Below are 24,699 nucleotides of genomic sequence, written 5' to 3'. Positions count from 1 at the left end.
AATGAAAAAGCTGTCATAAAACTGCACAGTCCCATATTCACACACACAAATAACAGCCCTATATTACAGTGAACAGAGATAAACTAATACAACAAGCATGAAAACAACAATAACTAACTAATATACATAAGTTAATAACATTAAAGGTTTATATCTTAAAACACAATGAGAACAAGTTCAACAGGACGTTATTACTATTTCAGTTAATTGGACCACGTATATAAATATAATAAACTGATATAATAGCAATCAATCTTAAAAATAGTTGGTCAGTGCTGCTATTCACAGAAGTAGATTTCTACTTAAAAATAATGAGTATTTTCACAGCCAAACATTTGAATTATTTGCTCTTTCTATCAAATTACCTCACTTCCAGCTTTGAAAAGGTAACATGGGAGGAAAAAATGCTTAAAAGAAAGGTGACATAAATGTCAAATAGAAAATGTTTAAACCTCAGTTAAAAACGATACAGATCCAAAGTAAACATTGTAATTCGACAGTCATTTTGAGGGGTCACACACAGCACACATTATGAACAGTAAATTAGATCATGGGGCCAAACTGTCAAGCTCTGCTGTAACGTCTGCAAAACAACATTCGTGCAAACACCTTGACTTTGGCACGCAGCACAAATTTGGCTCCTTGCTTCTGCATCCTCTTCCTGAAAATGAAACAAAATGTCACCTTTTTGACACAGTGGGGGAGACAAAGCATGCATCGCAAATAGTCAGAGCAGGACCTCCCGGGAGCGCTCTGAGGCTCACAGCTGTTGACAAAAAAAAGACAACCTGATGGAGGATAGCAGCCAAATATAAATCAGGTTATTTTGTTTTGTTATGGACGGAGCTCCAGAAAACTGAGCACACCTCGTGGCCTCAGTTGTTGTCATCTTTAGACCATCTACTTTTACTCTACTGAAATACAGCCTTTCACAGTCATAGTACCTTAAAGGTATACTTAATAGATGAATAAATGCAGAATAAACACAGGGAATGGCATTAACCTACATTCTAATCTTGTAGACCTTTTGGATTTTATTACATTTAGATTTTATAACAAAATGTAAATAAAGAACAACGAACAATGAGGCAAGCAGCTCCAAGGGCATTTATGTGCACTCAGCTTAAGTTTGCAGAATTTAAGGTTATTATCCATTTCTATTTGTGTTTATTTAAAGAAAACTTTTTTAATACAGCATATTTACACTGGAAAAGGAAAGAAAAGCTGTGTAAATTTGAAGGAAGCCTTTTTGACTCAACTAAGCGGTGAACTGTTGTATCAACTTGATCTAATTGTGTGTTCAGTGACTAATTCAACTGAAAACACTTCTATTGTCCTGTTCGAATGGCTAATGAGGTAAGGCCTGTGCTAATTCGGATTAAAACTGATAATCTACTATTGGAAAGGTAATTGCTTTTCCACCGTGCTCTCCAACTGAGAGGTGAACTTAGACAAATATTCACACATATATGTGTGTATGTGTAGCCTCAGGAAGTATAACCTAAATTCAGTAGGTGATAGCTGATCGAAAGACTGCCATCCCAGTTCATTCAGAAGCTTGATATCTCGGGTTATATTTGTGAAATATTTGCTTGCTCATCTTGTCAATGTCAGTAATTCCAAATTTACAGGTGAATCTTTTCAATAAATTCAGTTCTATTTTATTTTTATAATGCCAAATCACAACAACAGTTGCCTCAAAGCATTTAATATTGTAAAGTAAAGACAAACCTCAACATTAAGGCGACCCTCAATGAACAAGTGCTTGGCGACAGGGGGAAGGAAAAACTCCCTTTTAATAGGCTTTGGGATCCGTCTGTCGTGACTGGTTGGGGGTGATTGGAGGAAATAGGACAAAAGATGCAGTACTTCACAGTCCTTCATTGGTTAGTTTGTCTTATCATGGATTTATGAAATATACATTTAATATTCTGTGGTCCCAGGAAGAATAGTTTTGTTTTTAGTGTGTACAAGAAGTAACCCTCCACAAACCATCTTGTCCGACTGTAATCCTCACCATAACCCCAAACCAAGTCTTCATATTAGAATTCGTTAATAATTAAGAATTAAAAATATTTAATTCATGCAGACTTTGTCTACAAAAGGGACGCAAGCTCCACACTGTGACTGTACACACAGATTTTTTTTTTGCCTGCTCATAAAAAGCAGTAGAAGTACGTACACACACACACACACACACACACACACACACACACACACACACACACACACACACACACACACACACACTAACCCTTACTTACCCCAATAGGGCATATTACCGCCTCCCCATAAATCCATTCTGCCTTTCATCTCTTGCCAAGCATATCTTAACAGCTGGGGGGGGTCTGTTTTTAAGTTTTTATATAGTTGGTTTATGCATATGCGTGTGTGTGTGTGTGTGTGTGTGTGTGTGTGTGTGTGTGTGTGTGCATATGATTGTTGCTCCTGGGGGGTTTTCACAGTCATAAGCTTTTGCCTTTGCACTGAGAGGAAAGACTCCTGAATATTTATGTGGAACTTCAGTAAGTTTATCAATAACTAAACAGTATTTTTAACCCATGGAGGAAGGAAACAAGGGTGGAGGGCGGGAGTGGAGAATGGGATGTCAAATGGGAGTCATAAACAGAGAGAGATGGTGGAGGAAAGAGGAGGAAAGAGACAGGAAAGGAAGCCTTATTGCACCTAAATGTTTCTTGGTGGGAGGGAGGACATGAGAGGACTGTGCAAGGAGAAGTAAGAGGGAAAGTAAAGGTTAAGCAGAGACTGGAGGAGAGATAAAAGTGTGAATCAGGAAGGGAGAGATTAGAGAAATCGAGATGAAGGCGGAGACGTGGCAGGGGAGGGATTAGCCAGGTAAAGTGGTTCGCTATCTAACAAACCGTGGCACCTTTGGCATTTTGTCAAAATTGGGGTTTTAATGAATATTTAATCAACTTGCAATTATATGCAAAGAACACTGCCAATATCAACGAGCGGTGATGATGTAGTGAGCTGAAGCTGCTCGGAATTACAGAGTTTTCACGCTGCGCTCTTGTGACATGTAGAAATTGGAAAAATGCGTCGTAGCGATGTTGGAAAAGTATTCAGGATGCGATTTCAAGACAGCAGGGGAGGGATTAGATACATAAAGTGTTTGACTGACTGCCAACTGCTGACTGTTTCCTGGATATGTTGTTGTGTTTGTGTGCGGGGGTGCAGAGATGTTATAAGAAGATGATAACATTTTTGTCTTCGCTTTTGACACTTCTCTTTATCCTTCTCTCTTTTCCATATCAAATCCAGCTCTTTATTCAGCAAGCTGAAAGAGAAGATACATCTAAGTATCAAGGCTAAAAGCAGAGATATAAAAGTAGCAAATAAAAATTTATTGTCCCTCTTGCTGCAAGCACAATTGTTTTATATGCTATCCATATTTTTATTGATCTCCATTTAAGCTGATTAGAGGGGAAAAAAGGGGCCTTTCTGGCCCGATATGATCCAGAGTGCATTTTTTTAAAATGAGAGATTTCCTCCATCCATTTTATGCTGCTTATTTGGGTCACGTTGCCAGAAAAGACTTGCCCAGACGTAGTCTCTTCCAGCACATCTTCCATCACCTCCTGTGGGACTGTGAAGCGTTCTCAGGCCAGATGGATTGTGCAGTCCCTCTAGCATGTTCTAGGGGCGCTTTCCATTCGGTTAACGTGGTTCTCCGCTTCCCTCGCTCACGTCTGTTCCTCGGGGAGAGCAAAGAGATGCGGCGACAGAGGCAGAAATGAAATATGATGTGCAGCATCTCAGCTGCCAGATGCACAGAAAGAATTAAGGAAGAAAAGTAAATATTCTTCTGAACCAAACTCAAAGGAAACGAGAGCTTTATGTGTTTCAGTTCATTTCATTTGTCTCCTACCAACAAGTTTATCAGCAACAGGTAGACCGGGGGGCTGCCTTGTGACACAAGGATTGTCTCAAACATGTGCTCAGTTTTCAGCATCGACGAGTGAACAAAAGGGACAGTTGAACAGATTCATTTGAAACATTCACAGGTGGAAGGCAGCACAACGGGAGATTAAGGATGACAAGGAGAGTAATCAGCCGAATGAGAAACAAACCACTAACCCTGTTACACATGCTGGGATGAGGTCACCCTTACGGGGCACCCTGACCAGTTCAGACACATAAACTGCCTCAAGTGTGCCTCAAAGGGTGGCACTACGCCGAACTACAGCAACTGAAAGAGAAAAATAATGACTGCAAATGGCCTCTCTCACTTTCTTTAACTCATTCACAGGAGTTAAAGGGTCAGATGTCTCAGCTACGGCCCCTGTTGTCAGTGGTGGAGCAGTACAGACTGGATCTACAGGCGCTGGCCACCTTGCGGATGGAGCTGCTTAACCTGTCGATCGTCCTGACAGCCATCCAGGAAGAGATTGGAGCATACGACTACGAGGAGCTTCAGCAGAGGGTCCTGTTGCTGGAGACCAGGCTGCACAGCTGCATGAATAAACTGGGTACGTGCTGGGAAGAAAGCAATAACAAAATATGACTTGTGCTGCTTTTGAAAGTAACTCACGCGTTTGCAATTTGAACATGAAAGCGAAGAACGTGAGCGTGCAGGGGGTGGAAGCACGCAAAGGAGCACTCCGCAGGTTTACACACTCAAAGATTTATTTATAACAACGATTCATCAGTCTGCAAAAATAGTTCTATAAAAAACTGTATTATAAACAAGAAGGACATTCAGGAAGAATAAAGGAGGGGAGTGAAGTTTAAAAACATGCAAATTTACCACAGGGAGTGAGGAAGGAGTGTAACAGAAAATAGGACCAAGTTTCATCAAGTTAGTACACAATTTGCAAAGTCAGGCCTACCAAACTAGGATATACCCAACTAGTTCACTTACACTACACCCAAAGCCCCTGGTGATGTCGTTTTTAACACCTTGGCTCATGCGATGACGCTCAATAGTGGGTCAAGACTTCACTAAACAGGATATTTAGGGAAAGATGCATACATACATAAGGAAAATCTGAGCTTGAAAAAGATGACATTGGGAATACAAATTAAGAAGTTGACCTAGCTGAATTAGAAGCAAACAGGACCAACTGGCAAAGGAACAAAGGGAAGCAGGGGAAGCATGGCAAAACGTGTAATAGACATGCCGGTCCACTGTGTCCATTCCACAATTTGTCTCTCTAAAAATTGCATTACCAGCAGGGGGAGATAATGTATTTAAGCCACGAAGTCAGTAGTGAGCAACAAATGTATTAAGTACATTCCAGGGTCCTTAATCGGCAGAACAGATTAAGCTAGGCGGCTAATGTGTATATACATGCAAAGGTGTTAATAAAGTCTGTTTAAGCACTTTCCCGTGATAATTTTCATGTTGGCTTGAAATAAAATATTTTCCTCTGCTGTTACTGCAACTTCTGCATGCATGTACATTTCACATTTTAGAGAGGCAAAGCTCAATGTGTCTGTTGCAAGCTTTGTCGTGATATTGGGTTGGGATATGTGCCGCTTTTGCAGAGGAGCACATGGAATAGCTATAGTGAAGTAAGACTACGGTTTAGGATTAAAGAGATTTTAGGAAGGATTCTTATTTTATTTACTTGGTAAGAGTTGAGGGTGTTTGTTCAGTAAAAAGAAAAAAAGGCGGATAGCCATCGGGTAGTAACATGCGGAGACAGCTATGGGGAAACAGATGGACATTCCCGGTTTCCTCTTTGTGCTAAGCTAGGCTGCTGGCAGTCGCTTCATTTTTACTGGACAGACATAAGAGTGGTATTGATTTTCTCATCTAACACTCCAACAGGCAGTGAATAAATATTTTCCACAAAATGTCAAAGTATTGCTTTAAGAGCAGCAGAGAGTGCTCTAACAACAAAGTCTAACATGGGGACAGAAACAGAAGTGCGCCTATTTAGGTCCATTTTGAGGAAAATTGAAAAGCCGGGACACAATAAGCCTGTTTGTGGAAAGCATACAAGTGGATGTTGATTTAGAAATGCATTTTTCCGGGAATGTTTTGACATTGGGTTTGATCTAAATAGCTGTCTCTGTTGAGATCCATTATAACTGATGTTAATTCAGGTGGCTGAAAAGGCTCTATTAAAACTCTCAGTGAAATTACCAGCTCCACTTTTCAAACCTAAAAACGGTGTTTTATAGTTGGAATAATGTACATGCGGTATCACTGTGAGTGGGCAGTTTCATTTACCTGAACAACAAAATGTCTTAAAGTTATTATCTAAATGACTAAAACACCCACATGTATTCTTCTGTGTTATCTTTTCGAGAAATAGAAGCTGCTTTTTCACAGCTCACGCCTGTGGCGTCAACACATTTTCAAGTTTTTATGAAGCATTGCTGAAGTGAGTTAAGACTGGTGGCAGGTGATGGCTGCTCATAAACCAGCTGGCCAAGTCACCTTGACGACGAGCATTACTCAGACCAATCCGGATAACATGAGCACAAACTGGTGCTCCATCTGCATTATCTTCTCCATGTGGCTGCTCTATGCATAAACAACAGATCTAGGATGGAGGATCTCCGCCTCAGAGTTTACATGGTTCGTTTATCATTTGTTAACAGGATGTGGTCGTCTGACTGCCGTTAGCAACCCCATCACTGTGAGGGCCTCGGGATCCCGCTTTGGCTCTTGGATGACTGATGCCATGATTCCCAGCTCTGACAGCAGGGTAGGTGTACAGTGTGTGTTTGTCCTTTTTCTGTTTTTTCTTCTTCAGTTTGTTCCATTTATATATTTTTAAAAAAAGGTTTACAGTCGGGGTTAGAATAAGGTTTAGGTTGGGATTGAGGCATTTGGTGGTCTGGCTAGGGGAAAGTCCTTCTAGAAGCAAGTCTCGCCACTCAGTAGCCTTATATTTGTAATTATTTGTAACTCTTACAGAACCCCGTACTTACATGAAAGTGGACAGAGATGTTGCTTTAATTTCACTGAAACATAAAAATGCAGCTTTAAAAAGTCTGATAACTTGGTTTTGCTCTGACCACCATGCAGACTGCCCTCAACCCTTAAATTATCATCTCTAACTCATGCATTTCACTTCTTTCTGCCGTCATTTATCGTGTTGTATCCAGTTTTTATTGTGTGTTTATCACTATTTCTGAGATTATTTAATTAATTACATTTATTTATTTATGGTTGTAGCTGGAGGGATGTTTGTTTGTTTGCTGCTGAGTATTTAAATCTCTGCAAATTTCATGATGTTACAGATTCATTATTACTCAATCCAGAGTGATGTCTTTGACGGCCCACCAGAGCAGCTGAACAACTGTAAACTAAGACCAGTGAAACTCTGCTGTCACATGTGGGCAACATGACTGGCTAATAGTTTCCTGGTTTATATAAGCACCTTTTCTGGTAGTACAAACTTCCTCTGCTTTCTTCTTTAGTTGGAAATGCACCAATCAATTTCCTGGCCGAGGTTCAGACTGGTGACTGGTTACCTTCTCCTGTGCGTGTGCATGTGGGAGGCGTTCTTTCTGTAAACATGATAGCTCGAAAAGTTTTGAATGAATTCTCATAAAACTTTGCAGGAATGCAGAGTGAGGTCACACATGCTTACATCCACCAAGGTCAGCAAGGTCAACTTAATGATTTATTGGTCAAAAACTGACAAAAAGCTCAATACTGTAGAAACTATGATTCTTAGAAACTTAGAAACAAAGTGTAGCATGTATTGTCAACATATACATTATAAAATATCATCTCAAATTTGACCTCTGACCTCTTCTTCAAGGTCAAAAGATTGATCTGAAGGTCAAAATGATAATAATGCTATATCGAGCTGTTTTTATTAAAACTATATTCCTTACTGCTGTTGTTTGTATTGACAGCATATAGACATATAGGGAATGATATATCTGGATTCTAGATATCATGTTACTTTGGACCTCTGACCTCTTTTTTAAGGTCAAACGGTCAAACTTTCACAAAATGTTTTTTAACTTTAAAATTGTGTGTAAAATGCTTTTGCTTTTGTTTGTATTGGCAACAGTTAGGAAATGATACGGCTATATGGGGTTTCTCCTGTCACATAGTTTGCATCCAAATATCATGCCAGTTGGGAGATCTGAGACGTGTTATATCTCTAACAAAAGTATTATCAAGTGAGAGAGACAAGCTGGTAGTTAGAAATATGGTGCAGTATAATATTATATAATAGGCTCAAGTTATTTACAAATCAACACTCGTTATCCATCGCCTACTCCCACACATTTTGTTTTTATAATGAATATATACAAAATAAAATACTATTTCTTTAAGAGCAAATACAGCCCAGAGAACGAGCTGCCTTGATGGAGGTTTGTGCTCCTGGAGTGCTTCTTGTTTATTTATGTAATAGTCTCTGGCTCTGTCTCGCCTCCTTCATATTGCCAATGCTAGCATAGTGGCCAGTATTTCTCAAATGTAACTATTTGCAGTTTCTTCTTTTCACAGCCCCGCTGAACAATTTATGAGCTTCATTGATTTAACTTAAATTACTGCACCTCAAAAAAGGAGACATTTTCACACCACCTGCATTTCAGTGTTTATTTGCTCCAACTCACACATGATCCGCTCGATGCAGTTGTCGCAGCGGCATCGGGTCACCCGCTAATGTTCTGGAGATATATTTGGATGTTGAATCATGTTAGGTTAAGTTCTTAGCAGGTCAGTTTTTTTTTTTTTTAATCAAAAATTTTCTCTGCTAGGTGTTACATTCATAAGGGTCCCCACAAAGATAGGCATGCAAATATATGTGTATGTACTGGTTAGTATTCGTGTTGTGAGGGGATACATGAATGTCATATTAAAGTTTCAATACACATGCACCCATAAGAAATTAATTTTTAGTGTGAAGTCACGTGTGAGCTTAGATGTACTGTAAGTTTGGATTTAGATGGAGTAAAGGGAACTGATGTAATCATCAAAATAAGACTGTGTGCTCTTGTGGGCACATGACAAGTACGGCAGGTGAAAGTGGTCATAAAGTTGCCCGCTTCTATATTTTCGCTGATGTATTTTTCAGTTTCTTTCAGCCTCATTTCTAACATGACTCCTGTGTGCACTCTGTCTCCGCTCACTGCGACACACACACACACACACACACACACACACACACACACACACACACACACACACACACACACATTCTGTTCAGGGAGTGCATATTAAGCTAGTTGTCAAGGCGACTGTCTCCCAGTTGCCAGGTGTGATTTATATCGCCATGGTGACCCTTGCCTGTTCTCTATTAGAATGTCTCCCTGGTGATGAGAAGGCGCTATACACAGCAGCAGTATCCCAGTTATTGCTGTCTGTTTTCCAGTTCCAGGTGTGACTGGTGTAGTTATGGGTGGCAGCTCTTTCTCAGTCTCTCCATCTATTTGCACCTTTGTCCCAACAATTGGAAGCTTTTTCTGGTCTTTTCATGCTGCACAGTAGGTGATGTTCCTGAATCGGAGCGTGGAGAAAGCACAAGAAGTGCACTTTTATAAATGCACTTTTTTTTTCTGTATTTGTATTGTTTTTAAATAAGCCAGCAAAACTATTATATGCTGTAAAGTGCTTCAATCACTTTTATCTTTTTTCCCCCCTCTCAGCCTTATGGAGCCCTGTAGAACAAAGACAGTAACGTTTATCATTAAGTCCTTTACATTTCCTCCCTCACAACACTATTGCAGGGCTGTTTCCTTTTACAGAAGTAATTATTTCTGCATGTGTTTGCCAGGCTCTAAAAAATGCATTTAGAATTTTACAACCACTCCTGCACTGGCACAACAAAACAAAGCAGTTGCTCCGTACACAGCTGGAAAGGGCGCAGCTATAAAACGGTGAATACATTTTACTGAGTGACGCTGCATATGGACTCTTTGGATGCATTAAAGAGAACTAAAAACCAGAGTCAAGATGACTCACTTGAATTAAAATTGCACACTTGGTTCACAGGCACAAAAAAGCTTCAGTATTTGCTCCCATGTTGTGAACAAAAAAGTGGAGCTTTCAAACTGTTGAGTAAGTTCAGCCTGTTCTCATTTCCAGTACAGAAAATACTGATGTACTGTAGAAGTCTCTGGCACCTCAGAGTGTCTTCTGAGTTTGGTTATATGACACGCCAACTGATGCTTTTTACATATGGGTGCATGTTAAGCAGCTTTAGGAGCATGCTTTCTCTGCTTTCTTGCTGTTTACTCCAAATTCTGACTCTACCTCCAAAATGTGAAAATCCCAGCTGATTCATCGGCTTTTGAAATATTCAGACCAGCCTTGCCACATTCAGTCCACTTAAATCACCTTTCTTGTCCATTTTAAAGCTCGCTTTGAACTTCAGCAGGTCGTCTTGACCATTTTGACATTTCTTAAGGAATGCCATGTGATTGGCTGATTAATTAACAAGATGAACAGCTGAACAGCAGTGCCAAATAAAGTGGGAAGTGGGTTAATATGTAAACATAGCATACTGATTTGGGCAGACATTTCTCACATGAAACAGAATAATAATATGTAATGGGCTGTGACTGAATCTAGTTTACTTGTAATGATAAATAACATTAGCATAATAACTGACTGTAATTTATAAGGAAGCCATTAATCTGCCAGTAGAACAGCTGCCATTTCCTTGTTTCCATTCGTCTGCCACTCGATCTAGTCTTCTCTCTTTTTGTGTTGCGGTAATTGAAAGTTAAAAGATTCAAAATTCAAGATTCAAAGTGTTTATTGTCATGTGTCACAAGAGAAAAGGCATTTCTTTGTGCAATGGAATTCTTTCTTTGCTGACCACCCACAGATGCCGATTAATATATACAATAGAAATAGAACATATAAATACAAATAGTACAAATAAATAGCTGAAGGCAGAAAAGGAGACAAAATATGGAGATTTGAAACAGATGTGTGCAAAAGAGCTATAGCTTAATATGTAAGATGACCAGACGGTCAAAAAAATATTATTACTGTTCAAAATGTGTCAGTGAGTCTGATGGCAGTGAGGAAGAAGGAGTTAGTGAGTCTGGATGTTCTGGATTTCACACTTCTAAACCTTCATCTCGAGGGCAGAAGTGTGAACAGTCCGTGTTGGGGTGTGAGGGGTCTTTGAGGATGGAGGCAGCTCTCCTCTGGACTCTGCGATGGTAGATGCTCTGCAGAGAGGGCAGCGGGGTCCTAGTGATCTTCTCCGTGGTTGTTATCACTCTCTGCAGGCGTTTGCGGTCCATAGCAGTAGTGCTGCCGTACCATGCAGTGATGCGGCTGGTCAGGGTGCTCTCCACAATGCAGGTGTAGAACTTGCTGAGGATCTTGGCCGACATACCAAATTTCCTCAACCTCCTCAGGAAATACAGCCGCTGCTGAGCCTTCTTGACCAGCTGTGTGGTGTTCAGTGACCAGGTGAGGTCCTCAGAGATGTAGACGCCCAGGTACCTACAGCTGCTCACTCTCTCCACTTCAAGGCCCTGGATAGACAGCGGTGGGTGAGGCCTCCTCAAAGTTAAAAGTTAACTTTGTAACTATTTATAAAAAGGAAAAAAAAAGCTCTGTGCAATGACCTGGATTTTATAGTAGCAATAAAAAAGACCTTCGATTAAACAAAAGATACAAACAAGATATTGTGTGTTGTTAAATTGTCTGGTTACTCTTTAAGAAACAATTTTATCCACTTAATTTTAGTAAATGTGACCAGGTTCTGTAGTTTTTGGCTTCTAAAACTAACCACAAAATTATGAAGGAGTGAAAATGAAACTAATCGGGGAGTGAAAACAAAGTGTGAAACACAAAGCTCCAGAGGAGGAAAAATCACAGTCAAATTTGTGATTTATTAATATTCTTAAATGCAAATTCAACACCTTAATGATGCAAATTCTGTTTTCTTTACTTTCCTTCCAAACGTTTTTCCAAGCACACAGCAGCTTTGGCATTAATTTCATCTGCTGTGCTCTGAGAAAAAGAATCAAACCTAAGCGAGGCACAAAAGAGTGGTGTGGGTGTAGCGGAGAAGATGATGTGACTTTGACAGCCATTGTGTTCTTGTTGTTAAAGCTGTTATTCTTCATGATTAGACCAGCCAACTAACGGACAATCATCTTATTGAATCGATTTCACCCCAAAAACGGCGTCTTTTTATTCCCATCTCATCAAAAACAGACAAAAAATTCCAAACAATGATGTTGATAGTATTTTCTCAGGCTTTGTTTGTAGTAGTGCACATATTGAACATCACAAACATCACAGACCAAATTAGTTTGTTTGTAAAATTTTGTTCTCTTTAACAAAAAGACACACACACACACACACACACACACTGTGAGTCAAAATGAGTAAAGTCATTCTCATACATCCTTTGGTATCCATGACTACAGGGTGCCACTTTGGCATTTATGAATTCTTCATTAGCTCATCAGTGCACAAATGTGTATGTGTATGTGTGTGTGTATATGCACGCGGTACACACTCACACGTGCGCGCACGCACGCATGGACACACCTGTCGCTGTATTTGAGAACAGCTGCTGAGGTGTGGATATCCCCTGATCTGTCAAGATGCCTCAGCTGATAGTGTGAGAACGAGCGAAAGGGCGAGAGAGACATAGCAAATGGAGGGGGCTGGGGGTGGGAGGGGGGCATGAGGACGGTTGCTGAAGAGGTGTTAGGCAGGGAAAGAAGAAGTGAAACAAGGGGCGAACAGAAGGAGGGGACGAGACAAAGAGAAGAAGAAGAAGAAGAGGCAGTGAAGGCTGATCAAAAGAGCAACTGTAGAGGGAGACTAATAGGGGAGCCGGGGAGGTGATGGTGAAGGTGAAAAATGTGAAACCAAAGAAAGCAGAAAAAGGTCAAGCGTTTTAGTGCATAATTCCCCAGTAGCACGGGGTTAAATCAGGGTTAATTCTTCGATTTGCTTCGAATTGTAGTTGTTGATCTGGTTCACCCTGCTGAAAACTACACTGTGAATGCTGCAGTAGATCCTCTTTTGGTGAGGGTTTTTAGGAAGATGCTCTGTAAGCGATGGTGAAATTCAATGCATTTAATTCAATGCAATACTTCTAGGCTTCGTTTTTGCATTTCTATGGTATACAGTTATCTTTAAAGCTCCCCGAAAAGCCTTCTGATGATCGAAAACGCAGCGGCAGGAGAGCTAACAGGGAACAAGAGTAGGAGATCACATTTCTCCTGGATTATCTTCTCTTCATCGCCTCCCTGTTAAAGCCAGAATTAAATTACAGGGTTAGAATATAATACTATGTTTGCATCAAAGCTCAAGCGTGCTTGACATGACATTACATTGAGATATGGTTAAAGATGAGCCAGGTTCACAACCCTCTGGTATTTACTGTAGCCCTCTGCTTGCAGGCCTTTGATTTGTCAGGGTTGATCAGGTTAAATAGGAGCTGCGTTTTTGTCAGACAGTTTGGGCTGAATGTGAAGCAGTAGTCTGACATTTTGGCAAATATGCTCATTGTTGTTAGGGTAAGATGTAAAGAGCCTAACAATGGGCAAGTTCTGCAAATTACCTGTGTCTAGTTGTCCTATAAATACAATGCATCAATGGCCTTTTACTTAAATAGCATAAGTAATTTAAGTAATGCATCAGTATTAGTAGTGTAAGTAATGTATTGGTATTTCCAGTACTGTGCTAAAGTCTCAGGAGCCAAACATTCTTGTAATTTTTTAAAGTGGTCTTGAGCAATAGTTCTCCAGGTTTTCTGAAGGTCTTTCAAAGGTTGCCTTTGGACACTGGATGCTTTTTCACCCAAGGGGTGAAGTTCTGTCTAAACATAACAGGCAACAAATAAAGAATCAGCAGGCTTAAAAACTATTGACAGGAGATGAACAGTATCTGTAACTCACATCCTTAAGAAACAGGAAATAATCCAGCAGTGACCTGACACAGGACCTGAGAGATGCATCTGGGGCTTCAGTTGATCCATCTACTGTTCACTGAAGCCTCATCAGAAATGGTCTCAGTGAAAGGTTTGGTATCAAGAAGCCATTTTTAAAGAAAGGAACAGGAGAAAAGGTTGAGGTATGCCAAATCACGCAATAACACTATCAGTCATGGATTGGCCTCCCCAGAGCTCAGACCTCAACATTATTGAAGCAGTGTGGGATCATCTTGATACAGAACAAAACAAAAGGCAGCAAAAAACCAAAGAGCTTTGAATGTCCTTTAACAAGCCTGGAGAAATATTCTAAGACTACTTAAAGAAGAGTCTTTGTCTATGAGAGTTCAGGCAGTGGCTCTAGCAAATTTACATGGAAAATATATATTTCCATGTATATTTTCAGATGATTCAATAAATCCCTGTATCTATTTCCCATTTGCCTAGAAAAATATTTTTAAAAAAGAGAGTGACTTTTGCACAGTACTGTATGTTTCCCTCTTAAGAAAATATAAATACAAGAGCCTTCTCTATATGAAGCTACAAACCAGTAAGCTAACTGGCAGTAGTTTCAGAGTAGGATCAGTCCACTGATCACAGCAGTGTTTATTCGGCCTCTAGCTCCTCATGTTTAAGTATCTTTGTGAGAGATGTTGATCCCTAAATTGCACCTGATACTGAGACCGGTGCCTTTACTGGCAATAGTGTATTAGTGCATCAGTTACATGCTAAAAATGCCCTGTAAATGCAGTCCAACCCACTAATGTAAACCAACATGTGACTGCCAGTATGAAGAGACCCACTTGAAATGTCAGACGTGCTCCCGAATGAATATTTGCAGAGAGCAGGACCTGTGGATATTCTTTCCCCTTAGTGTAGTCACAGTGGGGAGGGATCACTTCACAGCATGTGGATACTGTAATAAGATACAACTGATCCTTTAAGGGCGTATGGGAGTAGGCCAGCCAGGAGGGGAGCAGAAAGAAAATAGCTCACTAATTTGTAAAACTTAGACGTAAGCTCTAGAAGCAGAAGAAGAAAACAAAATCCCAAGTCACTTTCCGTGCGCACCGTTTGCTATATAATCAGTATCTGGAGCTTGTTTATTTAAAGTAAATGGTGCATTCAGACACGAGAAGATTACAGCTGCCAATAAACAAAGGGACTCGTCTTCCTTTGAAACCTATTTAAAAGCGAATTAAAACTGAGAAAGCTTCATCAGTGTTTGGAGGAGAGAAGAGAGCGCACTGGAAGGAGCGGGAGAGGCCAATCAGTCTGCTTCATTGTCTTTTCAAACCACTAGCCGAGTCTCAATTAAACTCTGTTATTGAAGGCCCTCAAAATAACCGCAATCAGTTACCTTTGTCTGAAAGTATCTAATTCAATGTGAATTTTAAATATTGCTGCTACAAATGAACTGTAATTTAAAAAATTGCTGTTCTACTGCAGGAGAGGTTTTTTTTCCCCTTAACAAAAAGGTTCCTTTTCATCTGCCCCCTCCCCACCCCCCTTTTTTTATCTGGCCTCAGTACTTTTCAGTCTTTGCGGGGGGGATAACGAGCATCTTTTTCACCAACAATGCTCTCTCTTCCCGGTGCTCTCTGCTCTTTTCTTTCATCTGCTTCACCTCTCGTCCCCTCCCCGGGTAATTAATCCTCCACGCTGCCGACGCTCAATTTTCCACCCATCCCATTACTTCTCTGGTCGTTTGTTTCACCACTGATCTTTCTCATCTTCTGCTCCCTCCCCACAACTTCTTCCACTGTCCTATATTTACAGCTCTTCTCATTACACTAAGATTATTGGGTTTTTACTTCTCATCAGGCGGTGATTTAAATTCAGGTCAGCTTGATTGAGGAGGTGGGAAAAAGGTGGACATCAAACATCCATACCTGGGATAGATCAGAATTTATTTCTGCTAATTATCTCCGGGAATGTTATAAATTGTGGAAATGCATAGCCAAAACTGCTTCCACTGTCTAGTCCTGAAATAGGAATATGATGGGGGGGGGGGGAGCAGGCGTTCCCTAGATGGAGGCAGACAAAAAGCAGTTTTGTTATTTCTGGTGAGCAACCTTCGCTGAAAACCGACTTGCATACACTTTTTCCTATTTGTGATGCAGGAAAAGCAGCTGAAGAAAAGCCCTATAACCTTTTGTATATTGAGCATCTCTCTTGCTGCGGCCTCACGCGCACAACTTCAGCATGCTGACAAATCCAGAGCTTTGGCAGGCCTGCTGAACCTGCGTTTGTTATCTTCCCCACCTGGAGGTCTGGGTGATACCAAACTGTTGCCTTTGCTTTTATTTGATTTGACCGACTCGAGGTTTGCAGCATCCAACTGTGACAGTCTGAGTACATTATGTCGTGATCTAATCAGTTTGTTGGACAGCAGGAGGGGGGGGGCATGATGGATCACTCTCAAAGCGTAACAGAATTTATTGCTCAGCAGGAGTTCATTTTACGACCTGGCTATAGATGAGCCATCTGCGCTCCTTTCCCTTCTCTCCAACAGGTGTGGTCGATGGATGGCTACTATAAGGGCAGACGTGTGTTAGAGTACAGGACCATGGGGGACTTCACAAAAGGCCAAAACTTCGTGCAGCATCTGTTACCCCACCCCTGGGCGGGAACCGGCCACGTGGTCTACAACGGGTCTCTCTATTACAACAAGCACCAGAGCAACATCCTGGTACGAGACTGGGTCGCGATCAGTAACAGCTGATGCTGATGATTGACGGTCGACTAAAATGAGATGCTGTACGTGTATGTACGTGCATATGCGTGTGTGTGTGTCTTTCTAGGTTCAGTACCATTTCCGCTCTCGCAGTGTGTTACTCCAGCGTAGCCTAAACGGTGCAGGATACAACAACACCTTCCCCTACAGCTGGGGAGGATCCTCTGACATCGACCTCATGGCAGATGAGACAGGACTCTGGGCTGTCTACACCTCCATCCCAAACGCTGGAAACATTATGGTCTGTCTCCGTTTTCTCTAACTTTCCTCCACAGAGACACATGAGACACATTGCCACACAGCAAATTTTGACTGATTTAAGTGTCATGACTAGCACACTGAAACAGAGAGAAGAAGCTGCTGTACATCAAATTCATGTGACAGCCAGGATCTTATGTAACAGTTGTGTTTTGGGGAGACAGTTAGTAATTAGCTGTGCCCTAAATCATATCCTCGCCATCATCTACTTTGTAATGCACCAATGAACATTGTGCTGTTTTCAGTAAAGACAGAAACTAGTGATTGAGTGTTTTCTGAATCAGTTGAAATGTAGGGTCATTTTCTCATCCACCTCCATCAGAAAGAAGACAGGTTTATGCCTCCTTGGCTTCTCTTTTCAAGCCCACAGGTTGCATCCATCTTTTATGCAGACGGTCTGTGATACTGTGAGGCCCTTTAGAAATCAAAAAAATAAAAGTCCTCTCTCATGTACAATCTACGACAAACACGCTGCTTTCAACAAATTTCACCATTTCTGCAGCTACAGATTTACCTCAGCTTATTCACAACCGTGTGAGACGGCATCATTGCCAACCCTGTCCTCTCTGCCTCCAGGTGAGTCGCCTTGACCCTCATTCGCTTGAAGTCCTCCACAGCTGGGACACGGGGTTTCCTAAGCGGAGTGCTGGGGAGGCTTTCATGATTTGCGGCACCCTGTACGTCACCAACTCCCATCTGGCCGGAGCAAAGGTCCACTTTGCCTACCACACCAACACCTCCACGTACGAATACACCGACATTCCCTTCCACAACCAGTACTCCCACATCAGCATGATGGACTACAACCCCAGAGAGAGAGCACTGTACACCTGGAACAACGGTCACCAGGTCCTCTATAATGTCACACTGTTTCACGTTATCAGGAGCGATGGATAGATTTACACCTAAAAGATATAAATAAAAATGAAAATGAAAAAAACAAAGTAGAGATGAAGGAGAAAGGTTTTTAAAGGACACTTCAAAACTTGCAAAAATACACACGCATGCACACACACACGCACACAACAGCGACTCACATCTCAACAAGGTAATAAGTACTGTCTGTGTTTGAATTTGAATGACTTCTAGATGATGAGAGCTCGCACAGACAAGAGTGTTCATCACCGCGATGATGGACATTAACTGCCTCTGCAGCAGGGACGCTGATAGAAAAGAAGGAAGTCAGACATTTTGAGCTCATCCATATTCTGTTACGTTTCATTCCACTCGTATATCAAGAAGTGACTTTGGAAGTCGAGGTCGCATTGTTGGAAAAAAAAAATTATATATATATATACACACAGCTCATGAACTGAATTTCACCTCGCTTCAAACCTCGAGCTATGACGACGGCCCTGACTGAGATATTCCGGGTTTGTGATGTGATCGTGGACATGTTCAGTCAGCATGGTTGTTCATTCAATAAAGTTTACTGTCAAACTTTGCCAAGACTTCTTTGTCCTGATCTCTACACAACATAGTATACACAAATACACCAAAACAAAAAAGGCTTTGTGCTTTCTCTCCTTCTACCTTTCTCCACTTGGGCATCTGGTTGGATGGAGCCTCATGAATTTAGAGGATTAAAAAACACAAACAGGGAACCAAAGATGTCTTCGTGGGATGGCAGGTGTAAGCAGTATATTCAAATAGCCGCAGATGCTCTTCAGTGCACATCTTCCAGAACAAAGCAGCATCCAATCATGTGACAGTCTGCTAAATTTTTCCTTCTTAACGTTAACTTTTCAGGATCTGCTTGCTAATGTTGTGTGAGGTACTTTTTAACATGGCTTTGGAAGAGCTCAATAAAGAGTGAAAAATAAAGAGTGTAATGGATACTAAAGGGCAGTGACGATGGCACAGTGTCTGGAATGCCATTCCTATAACCAGTGCACTGATTGCAATTAGCTCCTCAAGAATGCAGCAGTGTGGTTGGGCAACTGGCTTCCATGAGTCAGTAGACCGTCTCCCACATGTTGCTGAGACAGCCAATACAAATGCTGCTTACAAAAAACACCTGAAAAAGCCATAACTCCACATATAGACAACTGGTTCCTCCAATCTTAATAACAATATATGGAAAATGCCCCTTATGTTTAAGTGCTAGCATTCCCAATGAGGGTCAAAAAATTGAATTCTAAACCTTTTTCTGCAAGAAAAAAACCCAAATGAGCATTTCTACTAAAGGAAACTTGGTAAATTGTGGTTAGTGTAAACTGTGTCTCCATTTTTCCTTCTCAGTTTCTACACTTACTAGAGTGATTATGTGTTGGACACACATATTTCTTAATTTGGGCAAACTTGAACATCGAGCTGATAGTAATCTTCTCTCACAGCAATTACACATCTGATTTTGAGGTTTAGCTTTGTAAGTAACCAGGTGAGCATATCAGGAGACAGTTTGTCTGCACTTTATTTCTCTCATGATGGTGATAAAAATCAGTTAATTTTTTCATTTGACGGGTCAAACTACACGTTTACTCTTATGCTGTGCATTGAAATTTAAAAGGAGAACTAGCTAGCAAATTCTGAAAAGAATGTAAGTGTAGCCTGCCGTAACGCCACGTTTAGGAATAAACAAGCACAGCATATTGGCACAAAGACCCCAACTAACTGTCAAGCATGGAGGTGGAGGGGTGATGATTTGGGCTTGTTTTGCAGCTGCTGAGCCAGTTGCGAACGCCTCAACACTGATCCCAAACATATCAACAATCTCGAACAGAATGGCTGAAAAAGGAAAGAATCAGAGAGTTTCAGTTGCCTAGTGAAAGTTCAGACCTCAGCCTGATCGAAATGCTGTGGATGTGTATAAACAAATCCCTGCTAACCTCAATAAAAGAAGGCAATGATATACAAAAGAGTGGGTCAAATTTCTTCCATGACAACACGAGGTACTGATAAAGTCATAGAGAAAATGACTGCTTCAATTATTGCTGCAAAGAGTCATGAGAAAACTTTTTTCACAGTACTGTAAGGAGCTGGGCCTTGAAATTTCAGCTGGTAGCTACCAAGCGTCAGTTTGCTTCTTACTGTATGTGGATGTCTCTTTAAATGCTAATGTCGTCATGAGGTCTCCCAGATGATACATTGGTGCTGTACGATAAGATAAAACTTGATGCCCATTTTACTAATTTTTAGCAAATGTTCTTAGTTTTAAAATTATTTTAGGGAGTGTAACAAGTCAATGCGGAAGGCAGATTCAAATACAACTCAAAAACACACAAAAAAAATCACGCTTTTTATTATCCCAAAAAAATCAGGCAGCTGGGACCACTCGGAATAGGATGGTACACCTGTAACTAAGATCCATGTGATACAAATTAGTGTATCGCAGAAGGAAAACACACAAGGGCAGGATGTCAGGATCTGAAATGACAGGACGGCTCAGTTAAAAAAAAAATAGAAAACTTCACAATACAAAGTAGAGTCAAAGATTGAAGAAAATAATAGCACTGTATGCTGTATAAAGCCCCCCCCCAAAAAAAAGAATAAAAATAAAAACATTTGATGATAACTTGTTTTCCAAGGTTGGACCTCAGCTTGAAATCAAAAAGAGCCCAGCCGTGTTACACGGGATTTGAGTTGAACGAGCTTGGGACAAGCACAGCTGCAAAGGTTAACCTGCTCATTATAATTTAAGTGGCTATTATGGACTGAAAATGAAGAGATTACACAGCCAGAAATTAGTCAGTGCTGCTTCTTGAAACCGGCAGTCTCACAGAAACACACACTCGCATTCGCACAGATGAGCTCACGTACACGAAATGCATACTGTAACACAGCAGATGTACAGACGAGGCAGGAGTCACAGGCGGTGGCGGGCTCATGGATAACAAGATGAACAAAATATTGGATTGATAGAAAGCGATGGAGGATAATAAAGACAGTGGAAACATCACAAATGGCCATTCTGTTGCCATGGTGACTGTGATTATATTGTGTCTAACTGCTTTGAGTTCAGGTCACTGCTCAGAAACATCCACTTATTTTAGCACAAAAATGAAGAGACATTAAAGCAAATGAAATTTGTTGTGTATGGACACTAATCTAAAATTTGTGGATTCACTCTACAGACCGTGCTGACAACACTCAGCATTACTGAGTCTGCATCACTGGCTTCTTTTACACAGGCTGAGCTTTTTTCCATTCTCTGGAGAGAACAGGTGTGATCCTACCACCTCCCTTCACTGCCTTTCCAACAGCAATAATTAGCTGATTATAATCACCAAGGCAATGCTTTTTAATTACAACAATTATACACAGGGCTAAATGAGGTTTTTACATTCAGGTTGTAATGGCAAGAAGTATAATTCAAGTGACAAAAGTGAAACAACTGAACAAGCATGTGCAACAAAATGTGGTCATATTAGTCTTTGGTTGAGCAAAACTGCTCCATCTTTCAATTTGCAAACAGCAGGACTAAAAGAAGCAAGCTGCTGTGAGCGCTGAAAAACTGCAGTTCCTCGGCTGGCCACTTGAGGCTGGCTACCGAAGTGAGTCAATTCTTGCAGACTCGTATGTTAACATTCTCCTCTTTAGAGGGTAAAAAGAGGGGTTCACAGCCTGGAAAAAAACAGTTAATTTCATACCAAATGTTTGCACTATAAGAAAAAAATCCCAAGATGCAAAACAGCCAAAATGTTAACGGTTGGCAGCGTACATTTTATGAATCAGCTTCACCAGATGTTCTGACATCATGGTTTCTTTTCAGCTAATACAGGAAACCCAAAGGAGACCAATCAGATTGTAAGCTTTGTAGTTTTTGTCACGTTTTCCGGCGCTGAACTCAAAAGGCAGAACTCTGAACTATGCAATCAAACAAGTGGGTTTGTACATATATACAGTGGAAAAGAGGATTCCAAGTGCAGGTCCAGACTTGGGAAAAGGGGAACACACGCTCACACTCCACTATATACAGTCCAAATCCAGATTCCACACCGTCCACTCCAACGGTGGACTCTCACTCACGGTCAACTGGGAAGGGTCCAGGAAAGACAGGTTCAGATCCCAGAAAGTCTATACAAGGGAGATGGAGACAGACGTCAGAGAAACACTCAGGAGCACAGGGAGAACAACAAGAGACTAAACCAGGCTACACTAACACTAGTAAGTACAACACTCCAGTGAGGAACACCACGCCAGCCAGGCCTTAAGTTTGGTTGGTGTTTGTCAGCCGTGAGGAGCCACAGGTGCGTGTGGGTGGGTGTGAAGATCAGGTGACCACTGGTAAACAGGCACCACACCCCAGGACATCCACTGGTGGCTCATGACAGTTTGGGGTTTGACTTTCTCTAAGTGGGAGTTCTCCTAGAACTACTCTAGGGACAGGATGGCGCACAGAGGTTTAACTGCATTAACAGATTTACTTACATTACACATGGGAATGTGACCATGATATACTTGATCACATTTAACAGTTGTGATTTCTTAGTTAAATTCATTTTTATTGACACTATCAGAAATATTCAGCATCATGATAATTCTGGCCACATGCAGACAAGTCCTGTTGTCTGAGAATATGATTTTACTGCTGCACTTTTTCTCTTATAACTTAATATAGTGACTCAATTCCAATTCACTTTCCACTTGCAAATGCAAAGTGTCTCTTAATTAAGTCTTTTGGAGCAAGCATGCTGGCTCAATCTCAATGCCCACACTCACAGACTTTGAGACACATTCCCCTTCAGTCCTTGAGAGCTCAGGGCTATCCCACTGTTAAATCGGCAATGCATGAGCACTCTCTATTGCAGATGTTTTAAGCCCTTTATGCACACTTTCCTGTTCAACAAGTCTGCGTTTCTGTAGACTTTGCCTGAGGGAATTACCCACAGTTCATAGCGCCGTGACTTTAAACGTTTACCAGGGAAAGCCTGGGAGAATTAAACAGTAAACAAACAATGGCATAATCAGCCACTCCACAGCATTACAAGGAAAAGGAAGATGGAACTATGAAGCAATTTTATAGCTTTAATTGTGTGCAGTTGCTTTTCTTGTGATGGCAAGATGATGAAAGTCATATATTGTTTAATCAGATATGAGCCAACAGGATTTTTCTTAAAACTGTACATGTCAACAAATACTGCCTGATCTCTGTTTACACTTTCTCAAGCTCGTGCAGCCTGTGGCACTCAATCATTTACCAGGTGACTTCAGTTAAGTCTGTGAGGGTTTACTGATTGGGCCCTTAGGGTGGAGATTGGAAATGAGCCACTGGCAGGCTGTAAGAAACCTTCACCTTTTTCAGATGGAAACAGAAGCTTCGAGCATCTGTGGTGATTTATACTGCTATCAGATGGATGTATTATTCCACAGATTCTGCCTTCAAACACGAAGCACTGCCAATATCCTTTTTTTTACATTTCCAACAAAGTCATTTCATGTTATTTATTAGTAAGGAACTGCCTCTGAAATAACTATAGGGAACTTCTATTTGTAGGTGTGTGGCACGCCATCCATCTGGAAAACAAGGCAGGTGGTGTGCTGGTGAAGATTGTGCTTAATAAACCTGCATACTTTGTATGCAGTCTTCACACCATGCTGTTATTTTACTGTTGGCCAGTTTTTTAAAAAATAAATAAATAAAAAAGGTCCTTGTACAGATAACCTGCTATGCAGCAGTAGGCTTTATGCTTTCTAGCTCAGTCACCTGACCTTCCACACCTGCCTGCTCACCTGCTTCCCACTCCATACTGAGCCATTCAGCAGTTTTACTCCCTACTTTTCAAACAGAGCACAGCATCAAGTCAATTACACTTTGTAATACTGATCTGATCACTTAAGGAATAGAGTACCGTTTTGACTTACCTGACTGAAATGAAATAAACTAGCCTGCATCATCATTTTTTTAATTTGATTTTCCAGGTTGTCTTTAAATTCAATCCTCTGTACACCGATCATTTTCATTTCCATCAAACGATGTGGATAAGCAAAAGAGGCAGGGTTCCTTTAATTGTTTTGAATGATGTATATTCAATGTGGTAGCCTTTCCAGTCCTGTTTGTTTTTTTTGTTTATTTTGGGGGGGGGGGGGGGGGGGGGCTTTTCTAATTCCCATCATATCCAAACTAAGTCCTGTTTGCTTTTACTGAGTCATGATGTGAATGCCAATTAGCTTTGTCTGGTGCTTGGATATGAGCATGTAGTTTAGAGTGTTTTTGCTTTTTAAAAGCTGGCTCTGAAATAAGCGAACCAAAGGGTCATTTGTGGCTAAAAAAAAACAAAAAACAAAATCACACACACACACACACACAAACAATCCTGGAAGCCGGTATAAAGCTGTAGGTTGATGTGTGGATTTATCATATAAGCAATCAGAAGAACAATCATTCAGTCTGTTGATGCAGCATTAAATCTTATGTTTTCACATAGAACAACAACAACAACAACAATAATAGTTGTAATAAATGTATATAGCACATTTCTACACATGGCGTCTGACTGACACTGTTTGTCGAGCATTGCAATATCCAAGTCAATAAAAGGAAAAAATATATAACAGCATGCATAAGGTTTGGAAATTGTGACAGACAAGAATGATCTAATTTTGGAAATTTGGTTAAGCCAACAGCTGCACGACTGGACAACTTTTTCTTTTTTTTTCTTTTTAAATGTGCATAGAAAGTGAGCAAAAATCACTCCCCTGTCATGAGTGCAAGGCTTGACATTTTGGTCAGTGAGTTAATTTTCCTGTAGGCTCGGGCAGTAGAATTTTTAGAAAGGTAACTAATACATTGGATTTACTGTCAGGGAAAAGTGCAGGTAAATAAATTGTCAAGGCTACTGGGATTGGAGAGGGACATATAACTATGTGTCATCTGCATAGCTGTAACGGCAATGTCATGATTAT

The 24,699-nt window shown here is 40.8% G+C and overlaps 1 protein-coding gene across 2 annotated transcripts in view; it reads left to right on the top strand.

The window, feature by feature from the left end:
* LOC146385894 (noelin-2-like) overlaps nt 1-18,298 on the top strand; it is a 39,693-nt gene extending 21,395 nt beyond the window's left edge. For both annotated transcript variants that reach the window (XM_084931881.1, XM_084931880.1), the window contains exons 4-8: nt 4,274-4,493; nt 6,577-6,683; nt 16,375-16,551; nt 16,664-16,837; nt 17,431-18,298. In XM_084931881.1, the coding sequence (XP_084788007.1) occupies nt 4,274-4,493; nt 6,577-6,683; nt 16,375-16,551; nt 16,664-16,837; nt 17,431-17,751 (999 nt within the window). In that variant the 3' untranslated portion in view covers nt 17,752-18,298. The remainder of the gene's footprint in view (nt 1-4,273; nt 4,494-6,576; nt 6,684-16,374; nt 16,552-16,663; nt 16,838-17,430) is intronic.
* The last annotated feature ends 6,401 nt before the right edge of the window (nt 18,299-24,699 follow it).

This window comes from Perissodus microlepis, chromosome 6 (assembly GCF_051167445.1).
Source record: "Perissodus microlepis isolate ML-2025 ecotype Zambia chromosome 6, ASM5116744v1, whole genome shotgun sequence".
Taxonomy (NCBI): Eukaryota; Metazoa; Chordata; class Actinopteri; order Cichliformes; family Cichlidae; genus Perissodus; species Perissodus microlepis.
The sequence above is the reverse complement of the archived record's forward strand: the minus strand, read 5'-3'. Positions and strand labels throughout refer to the sequence as shown.